General features: G+C 41.9%; 1 protein-coding gene across 1 annotated transcript; it reads right to left on the reverse strand.

Annotated features, from left to right (window-relative positions):
* Positions 1–45: 45 nt before the first annotated feature.
* On the reverse strand, positions 46–23,629 carry EXD1 (exonuclease 3'-5' domain containing 1). The gene is made up of 12 exons (XM_082240231.1): positions 23,448–23,629; positions 20,006–20,186; positions 14,696–14,764; positions 12,413–12,470; positions 10,060–10,190; positions 8,742–8,809; positions 7,231–7,317; positions 6,234–6,338; positions 6,021–6,101; positions 5,118–5,261; positions 2,736–2,927; positions 46–1,110 (listed from the first exon to the last, which is right to left on the reverse strand). The coding sequence occupies exons 2-12, from the start codon at positions 20,136–20,138 to the stop codon at positions 439–441; spliced, it is 1,740 nt and encodes a 579-aa protein (XP_082096357.1). The 5' UTR covers positions 20,139–20,186; positions 23,448–23,629; the 3' UTR covers positions 46–438.
* Positions 23,630–23,664: the final 35 nt, after the last annotated feature.

Raw genomic sequence — 23,664 nt, forward strand, 5'->3', positions numbered from 1 at the left:
TGCAGATGAGTTGTGTTTCTATGTTGTTGGGTTTTTAAAAAAAAAAAATCTTCATGAAAGGGTTGGGGACTCCTTCCCCCTTTGTCATGAAGTTAACAATACAAGAAGCACATACATGAACTTTAGGCTTAGTTGGATAATTGGAACATTCAAATAGAATGAAAATCAATGGTTCTTTGGAATAATCTGGAAAAAATACTGAACTCAAGACTACAGTGGTAGAATTAACACCAGTAACATCAATTGTGTTTATAGGAGCAGGAAACTGCCATACAACATGAAGGGTATTGTGTCCAGCCGCCTCCAGAATTTGCTCCATTAATGGAAGTCTTCCAATAAAGAATTTGAAAAGGAAACAATTTCTGCTCCTTGCCTCCAGGGCTTGGGGCTGGCAGCTGACAGTTGAAATCTGAAGGCAAGACAAAGTGAACCGCCAAATCACTTCCCCCCATTCTTCTGTTTTGTGGGAACCTGGAGACAGTAACCACGAGTTGTTTGAGAAGAGGGATTTCTACTCATGGCAGCATTAGACAGGCTTTGGCTAGATTGCTTTACAGCTTGAAATGGGATCCTAGAATTGTTTGCTTTTGGAGGTGAAAGGGCAGAAACAGCAGATTTGTTGTCTTCATTCTTGCCTTCTGTCAACAATTCCTTTATTTCCTCTTCTAACGTCAAATCTACCTTTGTTTGCGGTTTGAACACTGGAGATGGTTTTCTTCCTTTCACCTCAGATGCTCCCAGTACTGATTTACAGCAAACGGGACGTCTTGCTTCTGCTTCAGGGTCAACATTACTCGCACCAACTGTCGCCCATTGATTATTACAATGATTTGCCTGCCGGTCTTCTTTTTCAGAGTTGTCCTGAACATCTTGACCCAAGAGGTGGAGAGGACTGGTAGTTTTAGGGGATACTGCCCTACTAGAAAGAAATAAGCCAGTACTCACTCTCTGGTTTTCTTTCGCCTTTGCTACCCTTCTCATAGTTTCTAATTGCTTTCTGATGAGGAGACCTTCCTCATTCAGCTGGAAGTTCTGCATTGCCCTCTTTCTTCGTTCCTTGTAAAAATCTGCCAGTTGTCTAAGCTCTTGTGGTAGCTCCATACAGGATATCTAATTAAAAACCACATGCATGTAGATCAGAACTGCAGTATACTTTTTATTACTGTTTCAAGAATAGTTAAATCTACAGATGGAGCTAAAACACTGAAAGGCTCAATACATTCTACTCCAGCTGTGTTAGATCCATGCCAAGGAGGGGCCTGAAAATCCCCACCCTGAAGCAACCCATTTAAATGGCTATCTGCTGCCTAACACTGGCAGGCACTTACTGATGCCTCTGTTGTGATAAATCCCTACCATCGCCAATGATGTGCCTCTCAGCTGACACAAACACTGCATCATCCTAACCCCAATACTATTGGATGTTCCTTCCAGTAGCACCTTAAAGACCAACTAAGTTAGTTCTTGGTATGAGCTTTCGTGTGCATGCACACTTCTTCTGAAGAAGTGTGCATGCACACGAAAGCTCATACCAAGAACTAACTTAGTTGGTCTTTAAGGTGCTACTGGAAGGAATTTTTTTATTTTGACTATGGCAGACCAACACGGCTACCTATCTGTAACTGGAACTATTGGATGTGTGTGTGTTAGCATTTCACTCTTATTTTTGCAAGTAATATTTACTCTTGCATGGTACCCACTGTGATGAAGGGAACTGGATCCCCTGACGTTGGGAGGGGAACCAGCTCAACTTTTTCAAGGCTCACTCCCCTCTGGGCAGGGTGTGTGTGTGTTGGCTCTTTGTAGTCGCATTCCTCAGGTAAGTCCTTCAAATACCCATTTTCCATATGAAGAGGACTGGCAGGAGATATAAGACAATCAAATGCAACACTAAGGATCTGGTATTGAAAGAGGTGTGCCTGAGTGATAAGAGCATTGGCTTTGCATGCAAAAAGTCACATCTTCAATTCCTGGCATCTCCAGGTAAGGCTAGAAGAGATTCCTGCTTGAATGCCTGGAAAACCACTGCCAGTCAGTGTAGACAACACTGAGGTTATTTGACTGGGTTTGGATTGCTCTTCCCACTGAGGCTAGGCAGACACCAGTGATGGGTGGTTTCACTAGCATCAACTAAACCAGGGGTCAGACACCTAAGGCCTATGGGCCACAAGCAGCCCATGGGGGTTGTTTAACCGGCTCATGGCCCCCCCCCCCCGCCACCTACTTGGGGACTCCCGCCACCCGCTCGGTGAGCTCCCGTGCACCGTGCTAAACTGGCGTGGAGCGGAGTGGGGACCACCTTCCACAACGCTGGCCGGCTTCCCATTGGCTGGCTCCTGCAGCCAATGGGAAGCTGCACATACCTCCGTGCCAGAAGGAGCGCCGGAAATAGCGTTTGTGCGTGCGTGCACACACTCTGGCCCACTGCGGCATCTGTGGGACCGTGAACCAGCCCAAGCCACAAAAAAATTGCCAACCCCTGAACTAAACACTCTTCACTCAGGCGTTCCCTGACTAGCGCTGGTTCCTGTTGCATTTAGTTATGATGGTGTTACAAACAATTCCAATTAATTTTTTGTGATTTATAATGTGAATTGCTTTGGAATCTCCTGGAAAATGAAAGCAGAACAGGATTCAAACAAACAAACATCAAACCTCAGTAATGCGCAGTTCTGAAATCTAAAAACAAGACTGGCAACAATAAGGAAATTGAAAGTTATTGAAGTTTCACTTACCTCTGTGCTCCCCAGTGGATCTGCAGATCCTTCCCGAAAGGCATTTAGATATCCATCCACCAAAGTTGTTAAGTCAGACATGATTTCATCGAGTAGCAACATGCGGAGAGGGAGGAGGTATGCTGCCTCCAGAGCTAACACTTTCAGCAATGCAGGTGGAAGGGGTCGCACAAACCATATCTCGGGGTTTTCCTACATACCCCAAATATAAAATGAAAAAAATTAATACTAACACTTCCCAAACTGGAGTTCAAAATGCAATTGCTGGTGTAGCTTATTGCCTTAGACTTTCTTGGGGTGCCCAAACTTTTTTCAAAGAGGGCCAGATTTGATGAAGTGAACATGTGTGAGGGCCAACCAGAATTGTTGAGCTTTTTTAAGGATTTTACACCAGGAGATAAACTGCCACAGGGCGGGCTGGATTAGGCCCCCCAAAATGGACTTTGGACATGCCAGGCTGTGCATCAGGAAGCACTGGGCTGAATTTTGCCTCTCCTATGAACTCACCACGTGACTTTAGGTTAGCAATTTACTCTCAGCTGCAGCCCTCCATCTCCTGTATGAGAATACCGGCCTACTTTACAGAATTACCAAGACAGCATTGAGGATTGTTCATATATACTATATAAATGCTAAGTATTATAACCACGCTAAAGAAACATGATTCATATTAGCAATATCAGATTTAAAAAACAATAACAACTGCAAGTTTACTCAGATGTAATTGATAATGAATTTAGTAAGACAAACTCCCAGGTAAGAACACACAAATATCTAGTATTTTGCACCCGATAGAATCTTGCATCTTTCATACCAAGCCTCTATTAGTCATCTGTGAACTTTGGTTTCTTGTTTCCCCGTTGCTTCTATCCTTTACCTGTTTACTCTTTCTATAATACTCCCTTTAGACCTTCATCTTCCTTCCACTCCTGAGATTTCCCTAGGCTTTCCCTGTACCCCTTTTCCTCCCAAGAACATGTTTATAGAGAACTACTTCCTTCTGGACTCCTTGATAACACCTTTGCATTCCAAGTGTTTTCAGAACCATCTCCTGCCCTATGTAGAAAAATGGGCTTTTATTCCTCCTGAAAACAGAGAGATCTTAAGTTGCTTAAACCCACTGACTACACCAAGTATGACTTAGTTGGATAGCATGCACAGGTCACAATACCAACCCTTGGGAACCCCACTTCTCACATCTCTCCATTATAATAATAATAATAATAATAATAAAAATTATTTATATCCCGCCCTCCCCAGCCGAAGCCGTGCTCAGGGCGGCTAACAACACTAAAATAATGAGAACAATCAATTTATTTGTATTCTCTGCTTCCTGTCCTTTAACCAACTAGTGCACGTGTAGGCAACTAAGGCCTGGGGGCCGGATCCGGCCCAGTCACCTTCTAAATCCAGCCTGTGGTTGGTCCGGGAATCAGCGTGTTTTTACATGAGTAGAATGTGCCCTTTTATTTAAAATGTATCTCTGGGTTATTTGTGGGGCACAGGAATTCATTCATTTGTTGTTGTTTTTCAAAATATAGTCCGGCCCCCTACAAGTTCTGAGGGACAGTGGACCAGCCCCCTGCTGAAAAAGTTTGCTGATCCCTGAGCTAGTAGGTCCATAAGAGAACTCTTAATCCATGGCTTCTAAGTTTGCTGAGCAGAAAGATTTATCTTTGCAGAAACCGTGTTAATTCTACTTAAGCACAAGTCTTAAACGATACAGTTGTTACTTTTTTCTTTAGGAATGTTTTCCACCTATTTACCTGGAAAAGATGTTAAGCTATATGGCATGTAATTTCCCAGATTCCTTTTTAATAGCAGATATATTGTTGGCCATTTTCGAGGCCTCTAGTACTGATATTGGGGGCAAGTTACTTTTTCTTTTTATAAGAACAACTATTTCACATTTGTGTTATTTTAAGAACTCACCAGTGAATTCCCCCTGGACCCAGTGATTCTATGAAGTTACAAGAAAGGAGACTCCAACTAAACATCAATAACTTTCGGACAGTAAGAGCTGTCTGACAGTGGAATGGACTTTCCTTCCTTGGAGGTTTTTAAGCAGAGGTTGGATGGCCATTTGTCAGGTATACTTTAGTTGAGATTCCTGCACTGTAGGGGGTTGGACTTAGATGACCCTAAGAGACCCTTCCAACCCTACGATTTTATGATTCTACTATTCTACTGTTTGCAGTACCTTGTCCTGTGCCGGCAATCCAACTAATGAACAAATACGGAGTATACCTTCTCTTTGACAACGTTTGCATAATTGCCATAAAAGCAGCTTCTGAAGGACCATAACCATAGCTAATAACATATATTCTGGCTACACCAGAACAGATTTTCCAGAAAAGGATGGGATGGCTCCATCCCACTTACCTCAATCACACGCTGCCTTTGTTCCATGAAAGAGATGCATCTGTAAGGCATCCCCAAGTATCGCATTAAGCAGTCTTGTAGAGAGCTGATACGGTGAGGAAGGAAGCCACCTGTTTCCACTGAGAACTGCAAGACATCAGCAACCTATGAAAGGAAGCCGAGGGATCAGTATGCCATGCCCACACTTTACTGGCTAACAGCATACTAACTCTATAGAACACCAACTGCCTAAACCCTTACATTCAAGATCGGTCACTGAGACTCTCCAGGAGGGTTGTTGGCGAGGTTCATCTGGCAGGAACAAGAACCCGAGCCTTTAATGTCATTGGCCCAGTCCTGCGGAATGCTCTGCCAATGAAGATTCAGCAGGGGTCTTTTGTTTCAACATTTAAATGCCTGCAGAAAACTTTTCTTTGCTGTCAGGCTTATGCAGGCAACTAAGAAAGCATCTTTCCATAATAGCTAACTGATTGCTGATTTTTTTTTACATGTTTTTATTACATATATTATTGTAAACCATTTTGATTATTTCTTATGATATAGCTGTATATAATTAATCAAGCAGACTTCAGATATCAAATTCAGTTTTTTTCTAGATTCTGTGAAATATTGTACACATGAAATTGAAGACAAACATCCTTGAACTAAGATATTTCTTTATGAAGATGAAGATGATGAAGAAGAAGAGTTTGGATTTGATATCCCACTTTATCACTACCCGAAGGAGTCTCAAAGCGGCTAACAATCTCCTTTCCCTTCCTCCCCCACAACAAACACTCTGTGAGGTGAGTGGGGCTGAGAGACTTCAGAGAAGTGTGACTAGCCCAAGGTCACCCAGCAGCTGCATGTGAAGGAGAAGTGTTTTGAAAAATCTAGTTAGAGAACAAGTAACTAACAAGCTACCTGTGTATCAAAGACATTGGAGAGCATAATTCCATACTGGTGAGAAAGACAATCTGAAAGCCACCGGCAGTCATGGATAACCTAAAGAAAATAAGGAAGAGGTACTGTAGTAGTTTGTGAGATAAAAGTAATATATAAATAAATGTATGTTTATGTTATTTTACATTTTCTCTACATAGGTTCTCAGATGCCCTGTGCTAGACAAATACTTACTTTCAAAATATTCTGATCTTCTAGTATCATTTGGAGTCCGTTCTTGAACACTCGAGCTCCCAGAAGGAAAACGTCAAACAAGAAAACCTTGCTCTTCGTTGCAATCTATAATAAATATACAGGACAGAAACAAAAAGTATACGTACCCGTTTTACTTAAATATTAGCAATAAAATATTTTCATAATATGAATCTTATTGTCCTAATAGAATCTCTCTCTCTCTCTCTCTCTCTCTCTCTCTCTCTCACACACACACACACACCTGAGACAAAAGAGAAGACAAATAGAAGACATATGATCTGCTCTGAGTGAAGGTAAGAACATAACCGGCGCTTCAAGGGAAGAAAGCCAAAATACTTCCTTCCAGAATGCATTCCTGCCTTCAAGCAGTAGGGGAAGCAAATCTACTTAGAGGGTTTGTTCTTCTGAACTGCTTAGAACAGGGGTCAGCAAACTTTTTCAGCAAACTGTCCCTCAGACCTTGTGGTGGGCCGGACTATATTTTGGAAGGGAAAAAAATGAATTCCTATGCCCCACAAATAACCCAGAGATGCATTTTAAATAAAAGCACACATTCTACTTATGTAAAAACACCAGGCAAGCCCCACAAATAACCCAGAGATGCATTTTAAATAAAAGTGAACATTCCACTCATGTAAAAACACACTGATTCCTGAACCTTTTGCGGGCCGGATTTAGAAGGCGATTGGCTGGATCCGGCCCCCGGCCCTAGTTTGGCTACCCATGGCTTAGAAGGTCCCAAAGGACTCTCGAGGGCCCCAGGAATATATTTGTGTATGTTAACAAAGGGCTACATAACAACACAGTAAAGAAAAAGGGGAGTTATACTGAAGACCCCAGATATAGCATATTCTTTGTTCCTCTTAGGTATCTCTTGGCTATAAGAAGACCACTGATTAAGAAACACAAAATCAAAAGTTTCGGCCCAAAGGTTCCAAATAGCAATGTTAAGTGCTTATAAAATATTCCTTCTCACCTGCAGCCAAGAGAGTTTTCCATGGCGACACAAATTGACACCCTCTGCTGCTACACTACAAACATTCTGCTTTTTGATGTGCACCATCTAGTGAGAAGGGGAGAAACTACTAGGTAAAGGAGAGTGAAGAAGACAGGTCAGAAAACATGATGCCTCATTTGTGACAAACATAAAATTCACAACCAGCATACATCGGAGGTACTAAGAAACAAGGGATAATCAGCAAAGTGTAAAGATAAAAATAACCCAGGGTTTCCGTTCCTTGAGCATTACTATTAAGCTATACTAGCATTATTCAGACAATGCCATTAAATACAAAGTTTTAGGTGTAAGACATTCTACAGCCTAACAAACGTTTCCCACCTAGATGGTGTTTACTAGGTTATTTTCTCGTGTAACAACATACCCTTTGTACTGTGCTTACCCCAAGGTGGTATGTTAAGATGCTGTTCTTTCATCTATGGCCAAATTATACAATTTAAATAATCTACTAAAAATTATTAAACTCAATTCAGAATTGGTAATAAAATTTTAGATTTTTGACACCACACACACACTCCTGCAAGAGCTGCCAACAACAAGCCTGAACAAGTGATTTAAGACTTGTACTTTTGATTTATGGCCAGATTTTCCAACAGTTTATACTGATGTATTCAAGCGCCAACCAACATGGTCATTCAAGGCATATATCAGAACACTGTAGCCATACCATTGACCAGGACAAGTTACAAGAAGCCTGTTGCAATAATTTCAATGGCTACTGGTGAAATTTCCAGGCATTAATTCAGTGTTGGTTATAACATACAAAGTCCAACACAACTTTGGTCTGATTATCAGAAATACTGCATTCCATCATATGAGCCTGCCTGTGTTTCAAGCTTCTCAGGAGAGGCTTCCTGTTTTCCTCTCAACATCTGAAGCATGTAGGAGATCAAGAAAGGAGAGAAATTCTGAAACTCCTTGTCAGAGAAGAATCTCTGAGGATCTTGGATGATCTTCTTCTGGCCAGACAGGCAAAGATGCTTTTATTCAAGCACAATCTGACTTTCTCATAGAATCAGAGTTGGAAGTGACCTTGAGAATCATCTAGTGAATATGCAACTGTCCCTTATGGGGATCGAACCTGCACCCTTGGCATTATCAGCACCGTGTTCTAACAAACTGAGCTAATCACTGTAAATATTGCAATTTGTTCAACTGGCTGTTGTTCTTATTGATTTATGTTTTATATACCTCTTTTCTGATTTGATTATTATTTTGGATTTTACTGTTGCTCACTGCTGTATCATTTAGTGGAAAAATTGGAAACAAATTTAACAAATGATGAATTCTAAACATTCAGATTTATATTAGATTTATACCACTTGGTGATTGGTCAGAGTTTTCAATGAACCTTGGGAAAAGTAGTTTGGTGCTGGGTATTCCATTAGAAATCCTTGGCCAAACTACAATTTCCCAGAACAGCAACCAAAACAAACACCCTTAAGTAAAAGTAACAATATTATACTCACTGCAGAACCAAACTGCTTCTGAAATTGATCAACAACAACATATTCTATGTCCTCCCCTTTGTCTTGATCTGCAGTTAAAAAGATACCATACTAAACATTTTCTCTTGCCTATGCTCACAGTATACGTTTGTAAAATATGTATTGTAAAAAATACACTACGCTTTCTCCTTTACGAAAAAGGTAAACTGTGATGAGACATGAAACAATACTTCGAAAACAGATAAAATAAATTGATTAACTCAGCAACCCTTTCTTCAAAACATTTGGTTATAATGCTTGTTAACAGCAAGTTACACATAAATCTCTTATAAAGCAGGTTGTTTCTGGATCCTCTTTTGTCAAGACACAACGGTAATTAAAAGGCCTTTTTTCTTACTGCTCCATGACATGAATAGAGCGATATAAAGTGATACAGTTTCCAAATTAAGCATTTGAAGGCTAGGAAATAAAAGCTAAGGCTTTCTGTATTACAGCGACCATATTATTTTTACATTCCATATACCGTATTTTTCGCTCTATAAGACGCACCAGACCACAAGACGCACCTAATTTTTGGAGGAGGAAAACAAGAAAAAAAATATTCTGAACCCCAGAACAGCAAGAGGGATCGCTGCGCAGCGAAAGCAGTGATCCCTCTTGCTGTTCTGGCTTCTGGGATAGCTGCGCAGCCTGCATTCGCTCCATAAGACGCACACACATTTCCCCTTACTTTTTAGGAGGGAAAAAGTGAGTCTTATAGAGCAAAAAAACCGGTAATTTCCAGTTGAATCTAGAGTCCTAGGAATTCTCTTCCACCCAAGCAATTACAGCACTAACCACAAATATTCCATTTTGCCCATTATCTTATCCACAGCTGTAAATAAACTACTGAACTGGATTTCTGGGCTAATTGCTTGCTGAATACTCTCAAGGGCTGATTAACCTTCCACATGGCTTAGGCTATGCTAATGGTCGAAAAAGTGCCTGGGCAAGCAGACAGGAGATGGGTAGAGGTATGCCCGGAAGAGGGCATTTTCTGTGGCATCCCCTAAGCTATGGAACTTCATACCCACATAGCTGCATGTGGCACCTTCATTGTACAACTTTCAGGGAAGGTTGAAGACACACCTCTTTACCCTGGGCTATTAATATTTTTGTTTTTAGGACCCTACTTGTTTTTATACTTGAAAGTTGTTTTTACTGCTGTAATCTGCCTTGGGACCTTAATGTGAAGTGTGGGGAGCATATAAAGAAACAAATAGAGCCCCAAGTTGATGACATAAAAATTATGGGATTATGACTTGCTGCTTGGATATTAAGCTGAATTTCTGGTAGCTACCTGAAAAGTTGTACTTGAAGTTACCCAGGTTGAGCTGATGAGTGTCCTGAGAAAGAGAATCAGGATTCTGTGTGTTCTGCTTCCGTGGTTCTCCTTTGTCCGCTGGAGACACTTGGGTAGATGGAGCTTCCCTGTGCAACACATCATTAAGGGTGACCTGATCAATTGTCATGATCAGCTATGGTAAAATTGTGGACAGAATACATATTACGTTTTAACTAATGTAAACATAAAAACGCTTGGCATTTTATTCTATGCATTTTATTCTATGCAAACATTCACATCTTGCAGAAGAACGGGCAATTGTTAAAGCTCTTGGTTAATTTAATTGGTTTAGGCCAGGGGTCTGCAACCTTTAAGACAAAAAGAGCCACTTGGACCCGTTTCCAAAGAAAAAACAACAACTGGGAGCCGCAAAACCATTGCGACATTTAAAACAAATATATCTCCGGAGCCACGATCTGACAGCGGGCGGGAAGGTGACGTCGGGACAGTGCGTGACTAACGCACGCACCGCCCCCATGCGACGTCACAGCCAGTACAGCGCCCGCCACAGTGAGGAGTGTCAGGGCGCACAATGCGCCTCCTCCCCTCGCTAGTATCCGCCCCGGAGCCGCAGCAAAGATGTAAAAGAGCCACATGCAGCTCCGGAGCCGCGGGTTGCAGACCCCTGGTTTAGGCAATGGGGCTTCAGCATGGGCATCGCCAGGATTTGTGTTAGTGGGGGGCAATGCACCCACCTGTCACCATCCTCTATCTGGCTCTGTCTAGCAAATTTGGAATGAAACGTCTCAACAACAGTCGTTTTAAATTACTTTCTTTTGAAAAGTGCTCAGAAAAATCTGTCAAATTCTACTTTTAGTTAATAATTGTTATTTATTTATTTATTTACTTGATGGGGCGGGGGGGGGCGGCATCTGCCTACACCTATGGGCTTCAGGTCAGGAGGTTATTCTGGGTTACCCTAGAAGTAAGGAAGGGAAGTTCATCAGCAGAAAAATAGTAGAATCCAAGCAAGCAAAATTAGAGATAAGATATCAATCCTAACTGGAATTGCTTGCTTGTAGAAGTAACGTTTGTTTACCTCTGAATGGAGATTCCCTGAAATTTAGCTCAAGTTTTTTCAAATGACATGACATGGGACCATGCCACTCCTCACCCTGCCCCCAACACAAAATATTATTTCAGTTGTGGAGGAAGGGTAATAATGAGAAGCTGGACTCAGAAACAGAGGTTACCGTATTTTTTGCCCCATAAGACGCACTTTCCCCCCTCCAAAAATGAAGGGGAAATCGGGGTGCGTCTTATGGGGCGAATGCCTGCAAGCCTCGCGCGCCCGGCAGGAGGTCCCACCAGGTGCGCAAGGCTTGGGGCGGCAGCGGACTGCTTGCGCACACCTAGAAGCTTGGAGCGCGCTGAGCTCAGCACGCCCCAAGCTCCTGGTGTAGCGCAGCGATCCGCTAGCCCTGGGAGAGCCCCGCGCCTCTCCCAAGGCTAGCGGACTGCTTGCGCGCACCTAGAAGCTTGGGGCACGCTGAGCTCAGCACGCCCCAAGCTCCTGGTGTAGCGCAGCGATCCACTAGCCCTGGGAGAGCCCCGCGCCTCTCCCAAGGCTAGCGGACTGCTTGCGCGCACGCAGAAGCTTGGGGCACGCTGAGCTCAGCACGCCCCAAGCTCCTGGTGTAGCGCAGCGATCCACTAGCCCTGGGAGAGCCCCGCGCCTCTCCCAAGGCTAGCGGACTGCTTGCGCGCACGCAGAAGCTTGGGGCACGCTGAGCTCAGCACGCCCCAAGCTTCTGGTGTAGCGCAGGGGTCCGCTAGCCCTGGGAGAGCCCCGCGGCTCTCCCAGGGCTAGCGGACTGCTTGCCGGCACGCAGAAGCTTGGGGCGCGCTGACCTCAGCTCGCCCCAAGCTTCTGGATTAGCGCAGCTGTCCGCTAGCCCTGGGAGAGGCGCCCGGCTCTCCCACGCTAGCGGAGACCTTGCTGGCACGCAGAAGCTTGGGGCGCGCTGAGCTCCGCACGCCCCAAGCTCCTGGTGTAGCGCAGCGCACCTGGGGGGGAAATAATTTTTTCCCCTTTATTTCCCCCCAAAAAAACTAGGTGCGTCTTATGGGCCGGTGCGTCTTATGGGGCGAAAAATACGGTATTTTAAATTAAGAACTACAGAGGCAATGTGCAAAGTTCACAGGCTATGCTGTAGAAGGTTATGGGACAATAGATTCCAGCCATCTTGCAAGTAGTAGGCTTCTGGACTGCTTTAGTTTGCTGAATCAGTATACATATAAGATTTTCCACCTAACTTATCCTAATATTTCACCAGTGATCCTTGATGATAAAACTCTTCATATGTACCTGGTAGGAGTTGTCTTTCCTTCTGCAGCATGTTGTTCCGAGTCATCAATTAATTCCACTGAAACATGAATATACAGCTCCAATTACAGATTTTGCCTTCAATGAGGAACCACACAATACCTAGAAAGTTGAAGATAGGCCAAAAACTCTACTGGCAAATGAAGAATGCAATCATGACTCCCAAGAAGAAAGGAAGCTACCAAGATTGGAATGTGCTGGAAAAGAGGCACTCATTCTACAGGACAATATACATAGCATGACTCTTAAGAGGGTTAAATTACAGTACGGTAAATGCAAACATGTCATGGAAATAGGACAGAAGTTACACTGGCCTATTCTACAGAATCTCTCCAAAAACCACTTTGGCTCTATTGAGAAAAGCAGCTAGTATTACACTACTATTATGCTCTTCACAACAGGCTGCCTATTCAGGATCTGAAAACAAGGTCCTTGAGAAGGTAGAATGGGAAGTGCACAAGGATTTGAGAACGAAACAGGGAAGGGGCTGGGGGAGAGAAAGGAAACAGGGCTCACTGAATTGAGAAAGGCTGCAGAATATGCAGCCCCTAAGACTCTGCTGGGTGGCCCATTCATTTAATACAACCCTACATAAGTTTTCCTCCCATACCCCAAATTTGGTTTGAATCTTACCAATGAAGGGCAAGTTTGAAAATGTTACGAAGGATTTCTAGTATGTCCCTAAATAACAATTGCAACTTCTATGCATACATTTTAGATTTTGGTAGAATTAGCAAAAGTGAGAATTAACGAAGGTTTGTCTAAACTGTGCCAAACATGGAAATTCCTAGACTTGGCCTATGCTCGGAGGGCCAGACCAACTTGGTAAGGCAGTCTGAGTGCAGCCATTAATAAATAGAGCAGAATCATTCCCATGACAAAAAGCGAGACATTCAGCAGCAGACAAGGGCGGGAAAGGTTGCAAGGGTAATGGGTGTGTGATGCCTCCACAGGAATAAAAGTGTCCTTTTAAAACAGAGGCTTCGAGGTAAGGCTTAAAAGCTGTACATTTCAAAGAGAGCAGGGCAAAAGCTTCTGAAAATGTCTGTTCTACAGGTTTACAAGATGACCTTCAAATGCTTTCATGTCAACCCCTCCTCCATATAGTTTTCAGAGCTTTTACTAAATGCTTTTATTGAGCTTTGCCTGTAATCTATCAATAACTGTGTAGGGTAAGTCATTATTATTATACCATATTGCAAACAGAAGACTTACTGTATAATCCAGATTACCCAAAAGTAAATCCCATTCTGTTCAAAGGGGCTTACTCCAAGGAGAGAGGTTTGCAGCCTAAGATTGAGAGCAGTTTGGAACAGGCAAGCTCTGAGCAAGCTATTTCCTAATTTACAACTTAATACCTTAGCAGCCACCAATTCATTGCTACAGAGCAGGGTCTGCTGGAACCAACAAGTTATAGAGTTTTTCCACTTGCTTTCCCCACTCTTCCTGCAGGGGATATTGTTTTTGCTGCTGTTTGGATGCTTTGTATTTTATTGTTAGGCATTGTTTCAGTGTTTACTAACATGATATGTTTGTTTGCCCTATTAATAGTACTGTGACTTTTTGTTTAAACTGTGTTGTGTTTTGTAAGTGTTAATGCATTATCTTGAAATGTTGTTATATTTTATTCTGTACATTATGAGCTGCTGTTCTACCATAGTAAAGAGACATACAAAATATACTGATGGTGATGATTCTAATTATAGTGATCACAAACATGAAATATCCATTATTTAATGCTTAAATCATTCCACTATCTACTGTACTGCCATCAAAGCTTCAGATCATACGTTAGCATGTATTGACTTTAAGGATATGCAAAGAGACTTCTAGCTTTTCATGGCACATGCATTTTTGTAAAATGTTGGAATTAACTTGTGTAATTTGTTGAAATGTGACCAACAGATCTTTATTACAGCTTTTCCAGTGCATTTTATGAATCCTGTGGTACTACTCACTGTAATAAAATTGCACATATACTTGTAAATTTCACTGAAACGGATGTAGGCACATGGGGATAGTTAAGGGGGAGTAGATCAAGTAAAACAATAGAAATACTTAACAAACTGACCAATCACATTGGTTTTGCCGTCCTCACAAAAGTCCTGCCCCCCCCCAACAAAAATCCTGGCTACGCTCATGCATAGGCATCCTTGAGTAGGGAACCTCATTTGAAAAGGGGTGGGACAAAAAGAACTCTCAGATGGCATTAAACCCAACCAAGAATTTCTGAGTATAACTAAATATATATATATATATTCTCACCATTGACGATTTCATGGCCAAAGAACATCTTTACTCCTGGTACATATCTGCCACTTTCCAAGTTCTTAACTGAAGTAAACAAAATACAGTAAGGTAAGTGTCGTGCCCTTTAACCAAAGCAAAAAGGATTTAGAAAAGTTTTTAATATTTGATGTTTTATTCTCTTTTTAATCTGTTGGGAGCCGCCCAGAGTGGCTGGGGAAACCCAGTCGGATGGGGCGGAGTATAATAAATAATGATTATAATTATTATTAAGAATCATGAGATATAAAACATCACTGGCGAACATAGCAGAGTGGAATTCTGTGAAAATCATCCAACTGTCAAGCTTTCTTGTAACCTTTGAACAGTTTGCTCACTGTATAGTTTGCTTCTTCATAATTAGGTGGGCACCATACTTTTAGTATAGCTAATGTACAGTACATTGAGGATTTTTTAAATTGTGCGCATCAATCCTATTTCTTTAAGGTGCTTTGTAGCACTATACTGAGCTAATCTGTTTTATGATATTTCTTTACTGTCCTGTTTAAAATGGTGTAGTTTAAAAGCCAAGTACTGTATGTATATTTATATTATTTTTAGCCTGCCCTTCATTCCAAAGGATCTCAGAGAAGAGTATGAATTAAAATGTATTCCACATAAATAATAATAAAATAAAGACACATTAAAAACAACAGGAGGAACTAAACCAAGGGAGTAGAACCTCGGGTCTCCAGGTTCCCTCACTATGAGAAGTGAAGTTACAGGGAACCAGGTAGGGCGCCTGCCCTGTGGAATGCCCTCCCGTCAGATATCAAGGAAATAAACAACTATCTGACTTTTAGAAGACATCTGAAGGCAACACTGTATAGGGAAGTTTTTAAATGTTTTGTGTTTTGTTGTGTTTTTAAAACTTAGCTGGGAGCCACGCAGAATGGCTGGGGCAACCCAGTCAGATGGGCAGCGTATAAATAATAAAATTATTATCATCAATTAAATCAGTGTGGCCTAACACCCTATGTAGGTGTTTGCAGCTTCAGGTCTCCAGATTGCAACCTGCACACCAAATGAGCCAGAGTAGTCATACTTATTCCAATAGACAAGAATGTGATTAAGTGATTCTTCCAGAGCAACCTACATTTTTGTCAGGACAAGGCCTTCTTTGGAAGCTGTTCTTAGACTGTTTTTCCTGTCTAAGGTTTGTGGGTAACCACCAGAAAAGAGCCTTTTCTGTGGTGCCTCCTAAATTATGGAACTCCCTCCTAAACAATGTTTGCTAAGCATCTTATTATCTTTTAGGCACCTGACAAGGCCTATCCTATTTTAATGGAATTTAGTTTAGTTATGATTTTGGCTCTTTCTGTCCTGTTCAACTTAATCTTCCTGTCTAATCTATATTTTTGTTTTATTTGCTTTTTATTTTTATTTATTTTTACTAGTGTTAGCTGCTTTGTAAGTTACAGAACGAGGCAGGACAGAAATCTAGACAATAAAAAGTTGCTTGTTCCTTGAAAAAGTGAATATGAGGGATCCAGACTGCTATGTGAAGAATCAAATTCTTAGAATATTTATCCTTTTTAGCATAATAAAATGCTAGAAACCACTTAGGTTTTCTTACAATCAGGTGGTATATAGATTTTGTTAAACAAACAAATGAATAAATTCATGCCAAAAAACATAATGTTCTGCTGTAACCGGTACAGAAAATGCAGCAGATGTCTGCACATGTAACTGTGAGAAATGATTCTACCCTATCAGTTGCTTAAGGTATTGCTTTGGAATTCATCAAAGGATGCCAGCTATTGAGAAATTTATACAGCACAGCTGAGATTAGCCTTTTTTGGCTGTATAAAATATGGATATATTTAATGCCTTATATGCCAACACTGCTGAAATTCTCTTGCATGTGATAAAAGTTGCACAAACACCTGCATTTCATCCAAGTAAATAAATCTTAAAAGCATTTGCATTCCAGTGTTCTTCCAATGAATTTAGTAGGGCAACTTTAAAAAGCTTAGCTTGCAGACAGCTGCTAAGGAATTTTCAGTACAGTAAATGAAATCTTGTTATTATATTGTATATTTAGCATTAAGTAAACAACTCTGAAAATCTAATCAATCTCCTTGAGATGCCACATAATAGATCCATGTGCTGTGCTAGAAGCAGATTTTGAGAAAAGTGGGTAGCTACTGCCAAAAGCATTTCAGTGATAATAGGTATAGGTAAAGGATCCCTGGACAGTTAGGTCCAGTCAAAGGTGACTATGGGGTGCAGCGCTCATCTCAGTTTCAGGCCGAGGGAGCCGGCCTTTGTCCACAGACAGCTTTCCAGGTCATGGGGCCAGCATGACTAAACCGCTTCTAGTGCAATGGAACACCGTGACGGAAACCAGAGCACATGGAAACACCGTTTACCTTCCCACTGCAGCGGTACCTATTTATCTATTTGCACTGGTGTGCTTTCAAACTGCTAGGTTGGCAGGAGCTGGGACAGAGCAACAGGAACTCACTCCATCACAGGGATTTGAACCACTGACCTGATCGGCAAGCCCAAGAAGCTCAGTGGTTTAGACCACAGCGCCACCCGCATCCAGGGAAGACAATGGAATTATTTGCGGTTATGGAATGTTGCTAATATCTTTATGCGCCCCCTTGCCCAGATTGTCTGGAGTTTTTGGCTGGGTTGACATCAATATGCTGATGGCACCCAGCTTTATCTGTTGATGGACGGCTGCCCTGACTCGGCCCCGGACACACTGACCAGATGCTTGGAAGCTGTGGCTGGATGGCTGTGTGGGAGCTGGTTGAAGTTAAATCCTTCGAAGACAGAGGTCCTCTGGTTGGGTCGGGACGACATGGGGTTGGGGGGCCAACTCCCATCTCTTGCGGGGGCTCAATTAGTGCCAGCGCCTTCTGTCAAGAGCTTGGGTGTAACTTTCGATGCCTCCCTTTCCATGGAGGCGCAGGTTGCAGCCACAGCAAAGGTGGCATTTTTCCATCTCGGCCATATCAAGCAGTTGGTCCCTTACCTTTCTCGCCCTGATCTGACCACAGTGTTCCATGCGACGGTCACCTCCAGGCTTGATTACTGTAACTTGCTCTACGCGGGGCTGCCCTTGAAGCTGATCCAGAAACTCCAGCGGGTGCAGAATGCCGTGGCGAGGCTCCTTATGGGGTCCTTGCCACGGGATCACATTCATCCAGTGCTTTACCAGCCGCACTGCCTCCCAGTGGAGTACAGGGTCAAGTTTAAGGTGCTGGTTTTGACCTTTAAAGCCCTATGCAGCCTAGGACCCATGTACCTACAGGACCACATCTCCTGGTATGCCCCGCGGAGGACCTTAAGGTCCACAAATAACAACACTTTGGAGGTCCCAAGCCGCAAGGTGGTTAGATTTGTCTCAACTAGGGCCAGGGCCTTTTTGGTACTGGTTCCGACTTGGTGGAACGCTCTGTCACAAGAGACTAGAGCCCTGCGGGATTTGACATCTTTCCACAGGGCCTGCAAGACAGAGCTGTTCCACCTGGCCTTTGGTTTGGACTCAGTCTGACCCTTATGTTTCCCTCCCCTTATGGTTTTGATTTATCGGCTACTATTAAAATGAGGTTGCATTTTAAATTGTATTTTCACCTGTATTTTAATAAACTGTTTTCTTTGTTTTTTTGTCGTCCCCCCCCCAAATTATGTTTTATTGTAATTTTATTGGTGTTAGCTGCCCTGAGCCCGGCTCTGGCTGGGGAGGGTGGGGTATAAATAAATAATAATAATAATTGTTATTATTATTAATCTCCTGCTAAAAATATTTTTTGCCGATTGGTGCAACTAGAGTACTAGAAAGGCACCATGATTATACTCAGGTTGTAAAATCAGGAATGCTTTTGACTAAGAAGTTTCCAATGTCTTCTATAACTGATCTCTGTGTTAGCCTGTTGCAGAAAAGCAACACAGCTTTCTATCTGGCATTTCCAGATGGGTGTTGATTTAGGAAGCTAAATCCCCTAAACCATGGTGCTTGGGTACCAGCAACTAAGAATACAACCTACCTCCTGCTTATCCAGGATCAAATTTTTGCAGTAATAGGAAATGGCAGCAAATCCCACTGAAGGCAGAAGAGAGGAATGCTGTTCTGCAACTCCGTCTGCCAGGAATACACCTCAAGCACTGAGTAATCCAATACATTCCCTGGTTCTAGAGATTCTTGGAATTTGGGCTATTTATGAAATTAGGCTGTGATCCCATGCACCCTTATTTGGTCATATGTCAAATTACCTCAGTGGGGCTTACCTTTGAGTAAATTTTAAAAGGTTTATGCTGCATTTTACATACTCACACAGGGTAACTGTGGGACGTGGGTGGCGCTGTGATCTAAACCACTTGCCAACTGGAAGGTTGGAGGTTTGAATCTGCTCATGTCCCAGCTTCTGCCAATCTAGCAGTTTGAAAGCACACTAGTGCAAGTAAATAAATAGGTACTTCTGCGACGGGAAGGTAAATGGCATTTATGTGCACTCTGGCACTCATCAGTGTTCCATTGTGTCAGAAGCGATTTAGTCATGCTGGCCACATGACCTGGAAAGCTGACTATGGACAAACGCTGGCTCTCCCAGCCTGAAGCAATCCCATAATCGCATTTGACTGGACTTAACCGTCCAGGGTCCTTTACCTTTTTACAGGGAACTACTATCAGTGAAATACTACCAATATACTTGTTCTTTTGTTTGGATTTTTCCATATGCATGTAACATCAAACATCCACATACCTTAAATAACCATCACCTAGATAACCTAAGGAAGAACAGCAAGAGCTGTATGGGCTAGTATTTCATGCAGTCCTGGAACACAGGAGCAATTCTATTTAGCACCCCTTGTAACCCTTTTGCTTTTAACATTTCAAATTGTGTAGGTAAGCATTCCAAGGATATTCAATGCAGAAATTTATTTTGACTATTACACCCAAATACTAACAGCTGGCTGTATTGAAAAGGGATGACCAACTGGTGGCCTGCGGGCCAGATCTAAAATTTGGAAACGTCGGGGTGAAGAGTGGAGAGATGCCCATAGACTGACGTAAAGAAAATTATCAGTTTTCAAAAGTTCTGAGAGACAGGGATATACCGATGGTAATTTTTTTTGTAAATTTTGAGTATAATAACTCATTGTCTGACAGCTATTCAGAGGCTTTATAATGAATCATTTGATAACCATTAGAGAGACCAACATACACTTCTAATCCATAGACCATTGCTTCTAGAAAATTCAAGGATCTCCCCTAATAATAGTTGAAAAAACAGTTTCCAATAGAAATTATTTAGTTCAAAACAAATGTAGAACCTCTGTTCAGAAAGATGCTTCGGTTGGAATCCACATGTTGCAGCACCCCTTGGAATGTGCCACATTTCAGTGTGATTTTCACAGTTTTCCTCAAGATGTCATGAAGGAAGTGGTAATTGCTGCTAGGATCCATTATGTTTTTTATCCTTCAAGGAATATGATGCTCAGTCTAAATAAGAAACTAAACAGAAAAGCTTTCTGTTAAGTTATCATTAGTACTATTATAAAAATTATTCTACAGTTAACAGGGACACTAAAGATAAACTGCGTAAGGTAAACAAGAACTGCAGCAAGAAAAATATTTCAATTACCGCACTTTTCCGTGTATAAAACTAGGTTTTTTTACTTAAAAATAATGTTAAAAAGGGGGAGTAGTCTTATATACAGGGGCAATCTCCCCCCATTTTCTTAATTTTGAGTCCCCCAAAGTCTTATACATGGGGGCGTGTTATACACAGAAAAATACGGTAATAGGCTTCCCACAGAATAGGGTATCATAAAAATCCAGGCGGAGAAATTTACTACAAAGTGACATTGCAGAGCACAGATTGCACAGTAAAAAATTAAATGTAAAAAGGCTTGTCAAACAAGTGGCTAATGTTGCAGAAAAAGTCAAACACTTCAAGACTACTCCAGTGTGATCAGAAAGAAAACATTAAGGCTGCAATCCTAAACCCACTTACCTGGAAGTAAACCCCACTGACGTTAATAGGACCTACTTAAAAGTAGACATGGTTAGCTCTGTTAGTCATCAAATCCAGCTATTTTGGATATTTGCAATTTGTAGTAATAACAGTGCAATTCTACATACTGGACACTGCAATCAGCTAGCACCTGTAGTGGGCTATGGAAACAATTTGAGCAAACTAAAATTGAGCAAATTTGTATCTTTAATACACCTGCTCTAAAGGTGGATTAAGGTGATTTCATGTAAATGCTATTATTTAATACACTTCACCTTGGCACTGGCCAATCCTATGTGTTACCCCTTGATATTGGGAGAGTAAAATATGATAAGCTTTATCCGCCATACAGCTTGAAGCCACCACTAAATATAATTTTAAAGGGAGAAACTATTTGAAACCTTTTGCCCAGGGGTCAGCACCCTAAGGCCCATGGGCCACAAGTGGCCCATGGGGGTCATTTAACCGGCCTGCGAGCCACCCCCGAACTGAGCTACGCACTTGGCAAGTCCCCACACGCTGCACTAAACCGGCACAGCGACTCGCTTCTGCGGCGCCGGAAATCACATCTGCACAGATGCCAGAATCGTGTCTGCACAGACGCAGATGCCGGAAATCGCGGGCATGCGTGATCTGGCTCACAGAGGGATCTCCGCTGGAGTGAACCGGCCCAGGTGAGGTAAACCTTGCCGACTCCTGCTTTTGCCAAACAAAACTACAGCCTATTTTTAAAATGGGAAGAGGTATTTATGCACAGCTGCAACATTTTAATGCGTGGGAACTAGCAAGTCTGCCCATTTAAAAGAATCAAATGCTTATCACATCACTTTTCATTATCCTGAGATCAATTCCCACCACTATCACTGCAGTTTTGTGCATATGTAATTAAAGTTTTGCTTACTTTTTGCAGTCTAAGGCAAAAACAAAGAGCAGTATTATCAGTCACTCGAGCCCCCAGGTAGGCCTGCAAGGAATTTGTGACTTTGAAGAATGTATTTGAAAAGTTTGTTATTCCATTAAAACCTGTTTTGTAAGTAATGACACACCCTATTTCAGAATACAGAGACACTGTTTTCTATTTTGGGGTCTGGCAAATCTCTGAAGAAGAATAATCTTATAAGATTGCCACTTTGATACCAGCAATTGGTCTATTGCGTATAGAATTTGAAGGAAGAATTCAAAGGCAGGAAGATAAAAGCAAACTGAGGAAATTACTGACATGCTGCTTATGTATAAAATGCATGCATACATACGTATTTTTTAAAACTCCTTAAACTTACATTTTGCTGAACTTGAAATATGCTTTAGGCACTCATTTCATCTCAATTTATTTTATCAATACACATAGCACCAAGGGGTTAAAATGACATCCATATTAGATTTTAATTCTAAAAATAAATTTAAGACAAACTAGTGCCACAAGGATTATAAACCAGAGTGTCACAGTTCTTGAAACTTTATCACAATAAGGTATGAAAAGGAAGTGGGAGGAAGACACATCAGCTTGTCCAAAATCTAGAAAACTGCAGGTTTAAAGAAATTAAGGTGGAAGAGTGCACCATACCGATCTAGGTTTTTCTGACGAATTCAAGTCTGTAAAGATGTTTACTAAAATGTGCTTTTAGCCCACTCTTCCAGGGCAAGCTACAATAAAACAGCATGAAAGATAAAATAATCCAATAATAAATACCAAGGCATTAAGATGTGAGATTCTTGGCTGTATTCAGCACAACTTCAGAACAATCCCAAACAGATTTACTCAAAAATGAGGCCTATTAAGTTCAATAAGAATTGCTTTCTACATATTGATAAGATAGCAATCTTATAGGTCTATTCAAAAGTAAACCATATAGAGTTAAATAGGAACTTACTCCCAAACAAGTGGGGATAGGACCACAGCCTTGGTAGCCAAATGCAAGTGATCAGGCTGGCAGAGAAACCATGAAATGCTCTGTCCCACCACACCCAACATAGAAACCAAGAAAACTGCAAGATTATAGGAACCTGTTGCTCCGCATTCACCACACAAATATAGCAGACTGCAAGATAACCAGAATTCTCCCTTTCCCCCTCTGCAGGCTTCCAGCAAGCTTTTAAATACTCTTGAAGCTGAGGAGCTTTTTGTGGTCTTAATTTACAAAAAGGTGTCTTAGAAGTGAGCCATGATGGTTAACAGGTTGCTTCCTCTGCCTTTGATCTTATTAAAAGTAGCGGCACCTCATAAAGAGACTGATGTGAAAGGATTGCCCCTTCAGTCAGGAGATTAACAATTTTGGCCATGGGCATTGTTGCCTATCAACACCAAGATTAGAATAGCCACTATTTATTACGTTTTGTCTGAGAACTCTTGTGCATTTTCCTGAAATAAAACACTGTCAGCAGAGGAAAAAGTTAAGAGCTTAAGTTATATATTGTTGGGAACCGCCCTGAGATCTATGGGGTATAGGGCGGTATACAAATTTAATGAATAATAAAATAAAATAAAAATAGAAATATACACTACAGCCAAGGGGTAGTTTCCTCTCGCCTAGGAAAGCTGAGGCCATTTTGAAAACCAGCAACGTAAAATTATTTCACAGCTCCTCCACTCACGAGGACTTCCAGGACCTCACATAGGAATGAATGCATGACTAGCTTAAAGACCGGGAAGCCTGCGCAACCACTAGGAGGGCGTAAGCGCCAGACTACAATTCCCACAGTCCTTTGCGCCTCGCCAGACTGGAAAGTAAACAATAATTGGGGGGGGGGAGACCCGCTACCTTTCAACACTTTCGAGGCTAACCAGCATAGAATGGTGTAATATTGTTTAAATGCCTATGCCAAGTTCATCAAATATAAGGTAGATATAACCACCGTTGTGGACTGGAGTTGGTATTTTTTCCCCAGAGAACGATTAGAAACCGCCCACGGTGACGTCAGAATCAGACCGATCAGGGCAACCGAGAAGGTCGGAGGGTCGTTCTGCGCAGGCGTAAC

Source organism: Podarcis vaucheri (assembly GCF_965113315.1).
Source record: "Podarcis vaucheri genome assembly, chromosome: 1".
NCBI lineage: Eukaryota > Metazoa > Chordata > Lepidosauria > Squamata > Lacertidae > Podarcis > Podarcis vaucheri.

Coding starts and splice junctions, on each gene's coding strand:
- EXD1 (XM_082240231.1), bottom strand. CDS start 20,138: ATGGATCCTAGCAGCAATTACCACTTCCTTCATGACATCTTGAGGAAA. Junction 12,471..14,695: donor TGGCCATGAAATCGTCAATG/GTGAGAATATAT, acceptor TTCATGTTTCAG/TGGAATTAATTGATGACTCG. Junction 6,339..7,230: donor GAAAACTCTCTTGGCTGCAG/GTGAGAAGGAAT, acceptor TATTTATTATAG/ATTGCAACGAAGAGCAAGGT.